Source organism: Daphnia carinata, chromosome 10 (assembly GCF_022539665.2).
Source record: "Daphnia carinata strain CSIRO-1 chromosome 10, CSIRO_AGI_Dcar_HiC_V3, whole genome shotgun sequence".
NCBI classification, from domain to species: Eukaryota; Metazoa; Arthropoda; class Branchiopoda; order Diplostraca; family Daphniidae; genus Daphnia; species Daphnia carinata.
In genome coordinates this window covers 244,127-249,672 of record NC_081340.1, presented here as the reverse complement: position 1 = coordinate 249,672, position 5,546 = coordinate 244,127, and the positions used below count along the sequence as shown (strand labels likewise).

Sequence of the window (5,546 nt, the reverse complement as noted above, 5' to 3'; positions counted from 1 at the left end):
CCCTTCCAGCGATTCAAACTACTGCTGCCTTTACACCCATGGCTTCTTGTGCAGCTTCGCTACCGCCACACCAACCAGCTATTGAAAACACGACCGATCGATCCTTACCTTTTCCCAACAACGTTTCTGCCCCAGTCTTCTCTACCTTCAATCCATCGGCGCAAAACCATACCTCACCGCAGGAAGGCGGCCATCGTCTATCAATGACAGATGCCTATATGCCATATGCTTGGATTCATGCGCTAAATCCATCATTCCCATCGACCGCCCGCTCTGGAATAAAACCGCTGAGACTCCAGGTACCGTCCTTCCATGGAGATCCACGCAGCTGGCCAATGTTTATCCAAACATTCAAAATCCTCGTTCACGACGCCGTGGGGTCCGATGCTGAAAGACTGACTCATCTTCGTGAGGCACTTGCACCGGGGATAAGGAGAACTCTCGGGGAGGCGTTGCTGAACCCTGGGCTCTACCAACACGCTCTTTTGGAACTCCACAAGAGATATGGGAACCCGCAAGTCGTAGCGCAAGCCTGCGTTTCTTCCCTCCTAAAGCTCCGCGCCTTTAAAGAGGGAGACTTCCAGGCACTGAAAAATTTCTCCGCGGACCTACATTCAGTCGTCGCAACCCTACACCTCGGTGGTTACGGAATGGAGCTGCAAAGTCATACTACATTGGCGCAACTAGTGTCAAAGCTCCCTTCAAATTTGAGGAGCAAATAGGGGGAACATAGCTGGTCTATGCAGCCGAATTTACCCACCATCGAAGAATTTAACCAATGGCTGGACAATATAGCCATGGCTGAACTTTCCGTTCGGTCATCGTTCATTGATATGAACCCGTCGACTACTTCACGCGGAAACGGAGCAGACCACTTAAAGAATCGACAGACGACCAACCGTCAAGTCTTCAACATTTCGACGTCGTCCACGTGTCCCGTTTGCGACAGCCATAATCGACATCCCCTGAGCCAATGTCGACAATTCAGGCAACTTACTGTGGAAAAGAGAGCAGCCATCGTCAAGGATTTTAAGGCCTGTTTTCGCTGCTTGGAGCGCGACCACCTGAGCCACGACTGTAAACGGCGAGAGCGATGCTCAACCGCAAATTGTGAGGGATTTCACCACCCCTTGATGCATGGTGCCCCGAAAGTCTACCCGCCTAAACGTTCGGAAACAAGACAGTCGGACGCCGTTGGAGTAACCTTCACTGGATCCACAGCCTCCAATTCAACGTCTCGTCGAACCCTTTTACCAATAGTGCCGGTAATCCTGAAGGCAAATGGAATGGAGACTCGTACCTTTGCTCTCCTAGACTCGGGCAGCGAAATCTCGGTCCTAAAACGACAAACCGCTGATCATCTAGGTATTAGAGGGAGACTGGAGCGGACTACGACGAAGACTGTGAATGGCGAAAGTCAAGCTGTCGACACTGAGGTCGTCTGCTTCACAATCACCTCCATCGATCGGACATTCGACTTCGAGGCAGTAGATGTGCACGTCATGCCGTCATTTGAGCTTACCAAACGACCGTTCGACTTGGTTAAGTTGACGAAGACGTGGCCCCATCTCTCCCACGTGCCTATACATTCATTTAAAGCCGAAGATGTTGCGGTTCTCATCGGTCAGGATCATCCGGCGGCTCTGGAAATATTCGAAACACGGAAAGACCCGCTGCAACCAAGATCTCCTCGCGCCCACTTAACTGCCTTCGGCTGGTATATCGCCGGTCCCACGCATCGTTCAGGCTCACAAGGAGTAGGCTGTTTCCATATCAGCTCCGGCGAAGATAAAATAACGTACATGGTTCGTCAGTTCATCGAGGTAGACACGTTTGGGACGAAGCCGAACGTGAAGTCGCCGATGTCGCAAGACGAGCAGCGAGCGTGGAAAATTCTGCAAGAATCGACTAAACATAACGGCGAACGATATGAATGTGGGCTGTTGTGGAAGACCGATTCTCCAAATCTCCACAACAACATTTTCACTGCCGAACGACGGCTATTCAATCTGGAAAGGAGATTCGAAAAGGATCCCAGCTTGGCAGAGACCTATCGCAGCGTTATTGAAGGATACGTCAATTTAAAACACGCCCGAAAACTATCGCGAACCGAAATAGATGAGGGACCTCTAGGCCGCATCTGGTACAACGCCCACCACCCGGTATTCAATCCAAATAAACCTGGAAAGTGTCGAGTGGTCTTCGACTTAAGAGCTAAGAGCCGAGGTGTCTGCCTGAACGACCTCCTATTGAAGGGACCTGATCTCTTGACCTGCCTCATCGGCGTACTCCTCCGTTTTCGCCAGTACCACGTCCCCTTGGTGGCAGACGTAGAGAAGATGTTTCATCAGGTCCGGGTCCGGTCATCCGACGGACCGGCCTTTCGTTTTTTATGGCGCACACCCGGCAGCAAAGAACCACCGGATGTGTACCAAATGGACGTCCACCTATTCGGAGCTGCTTCATCTCCAGCTGTCTGCTCAAATGCCCTTCGACAAGCAGTCAGAGACAGTGGTGATGCAGATACTCTCCTACCGCAAGTTACCCGCCATTTCTACGTTGACAATTGGCTGGTTTCGTTCCAATCGGTCTCGGAAGCTTTGTCGACGGCCCATCGTCTTACCGAAGCATTGAAGGCAGGAGGCTTCCCTTTGACGCAATGGGCTACGTCACATACAGCCGTGCGATCCGGTCTCCCCGATATGCAACACCGAGAACCCATTATAGACATGGACCTGGACGCTTTACCAATTGAGCGTACTCTCGGTTTAATGTGGGATTTTCGTCGCGATGCCTTCGTTTTAAAAACGCCCGTCTCCCCAGTTGGTACTACGAAACGAGCCTTGTTAAGGGCGGTGTCCAGCATATTCGACCCCCTAGGCTTCCTCTCGCCCATCGTGTTCCAAGCCAAACACCTGCTGCAAGATGTTTGGCGTCGCCAATTTGATTGGGATGACCAATTGGATTCCGACCTACAAGACCGTTGGAAACACTGGACCCACACCCTACCATCACTGGACGGGCTAGTTTTAAGCCGCTGTGTGTCTCCAAATCGACAAGAAGTCACTTCGACTGAGCTCCATATCTTCGGAGACGCATCTGAGGCTGGATTTGGAGCGGTGGCCTACGCACGCTTCGTTTACGCCGACGGAAAGGCGGACGTTTCTTTTCTCATCGCGAAATCTCAAATTTCTGACGATCCCTAGGCTGGAATTGTCAGCTGCAGTCTTGGTCATCCGACTTTCCAACTTGCTGGTGGAGGAGCTAGACATCAAATTCGACCGCGCGCTCTACTGGTCCGATTCGACGACGGTATTGAGCTGGATCAAGTCAACTTCCTGCCGCTTCAACGTGTATGTTGGAAACCGCGTCGGCGAAATATTAGAAACATCGTTACCAGACCAGTGGCATTACGTGCCGAGCAGCTTAAACCCGGCCGACGACGCCAGCCGAGGTTTGAATGCCGGGGAATTTACTGGCTAACATCGATGGTTTATGGGTCCAGCCTACCTACGGGACCCTGAAAACTGGCCCAAACACCCCTTTCTTCCCTCTATCGATCCCAGCGATCCCGAAATTCGTCCATCTGCGTGGATAGGCGCAGTACAGAGAGAAGAGGATGGCATTGATGCGCTAATCGCAAACGTTTCACGCATCCACATCATCATTCGTGCAGTGGCCTACGTGCAACGTTGGGTAAAAAACGTGCGATCCTCCAGCGGTAATCGTTCGTTTGGTGAGCTGATGGCTGAAGAGATTCGACAAGCCAAAGAGTTCTTGTTGAGGCGTGCTCAAAAGAATGCATACCAGTTGGAGATTGTCCACTTACAAACAGGCCGTCAGATTCCCTCTAACTCAACGTTATTGAAATTGGCACCCCACCTGGATCATCGCGGACTACTGCGCGTAGGCGGCCGTATCGAAAGGGCTCCGCTTCCTAAAGACGCACGCCATCCGATCATTCTTCCGCCTAAGGAACGCTTGACCGAGCTAATTTTGTTCCAACTTCATCGCGAACGCGGCCATCTATCCGCCGAGCAGCTTCATCACGAAGCCCGAAAACAATTTTGGATACCGAAGGGACGTATAACAACTCACCGCGTGTGGAACCTATGCTATATCTGCCGCAGGTATAGAGCTAAAGGTTCAACGCCTAAAATGGCCGACTTGCCCGCGGTACGACTACGGGCCGGCCTACCAGCCTTCACGCACACCGGGGTAGATTATTGGGGTCCCGTGGATGTCACCCTTTTCCGAAGGACGGTCAAGCGTTGGGGATGCTTATTCACCTGCCTCTCCTCACGCAGCGTTCACTTAGAGATGGCCTACTCCCTCGACACCAGCTCTTTCATCGCTGCACTTGATCGGTTTCAGAACCGCCGTGGTGTTCCGGCATCATACCACAGCGACAACGGTACTAACTTCGTCGGTGCTCATCGTGAATTGGCCGTCTGCCTAGAAAATTTAAACCAGTCGACCATTCTCCGTCATCTCAGCCGACAACCAACTTCGTGGCACTTCAACCCGCCAGCTTCTCCGCATTTTGGCGGAGTATGGGAGCGTATGGTGCGCGCCGCAAAACATGCGCTCCAATTCGTTTTAGGTCGTCAACGTCTAGCAGATGAAATCCTCGTCACGGCGTTAACGCATGTGGAGAACATTCTCAACAGCCGCAAGTTGACCCCGCTAACCGAATACCCGAGCGACCCAGAATGTTTGACGCCAAACCATCTTTTGCTAGGTCGAGCAAACCCGAATGTTCCTCCAGACGTTTTTTCTGACCAAGACCTCTCATCGAAAAAACGCTGGCGTATTTCTCAAGCCATTGAAGACCAGTTTTGGCGACGCTGGATGCGCGAGATCGTACCAGGCCTTACCGAGCGGAAAAAATGGTACGAAACCCAAAACAATTTGGAGGTCGGTGATATCGTCATCATAATCGACGCAGCCACTCCGCGCGGTTCTTGGCCCCTTGGAAGAATCACGGAAGTCTTTGCTGGGCCTGACAAAGTTGTCCGATCAGCCATGGTCCAAGTGCGTGGCACCAAATTACATCGCCCAGCTCACAAACTCTGCCTTCTAGAGTCCGTCAGCATACGAAAAATGTGTCCAGTCAAACCGGACCTAGGGCCGGCGATGTTCGGGAGTCCCAACACCCGCACAAGTAGCGCTAATCCTTTAAATTCGAGAAAGGCCCCAAGACCCAGACGTCAGGTGACATTCTCGCCAGACACCTCCTCGAGCCATTAGACGACACCCCGCCGAGGAGACAAAGAATGAGAAGACAGAGGAAGGGCTAAAAAATTGATACTCGGGTGAATTTTTCGACTCAACGGGTTACTCGCAATTTTGCTGTTGTGGTAGACGAATGTCTCGTGTGTTCGTCTGGTAGCTGGTGAAATAGGACTGAAACGAAATAGGACTGGAGAAATAGGACTGAAAATTTCCAGTCCTATTTCTACCGGAGAAATAGGACTGGAAGAAATAGGACTGACTATTTAAATCTTTTAGGACAGTCCTATTTCTCCATGCCAGCAGTCCTATTT

The 5,546-nt window shown here is 51.6% G+C and overlaps 1 protein-coding gene across 1 annotated transcript; it reads left to right on the top strand.

Annotated features, from left to right (window-relative positions):
• Positions 1-797: 797 nt before the first annotated feature.
• On the top strand, positions 798-5,250 carry LOC130701900 (uncharacterized). The gene is made up of 3 exons (XM_057523678.1): positions 798-3,022; positions 3,207-3,454; positions 3,506-5,250. The coding sequence occupies exons 1-3, from the start codon at positions 798-800 to the stop codon at positions 5,248-5,250; spliced, it is 4,218 nt and encodes a 1,405-aa protein (XP_057379661.1).
• Positions 5,251-5,546: the final 296 nt, after the last annotated feature.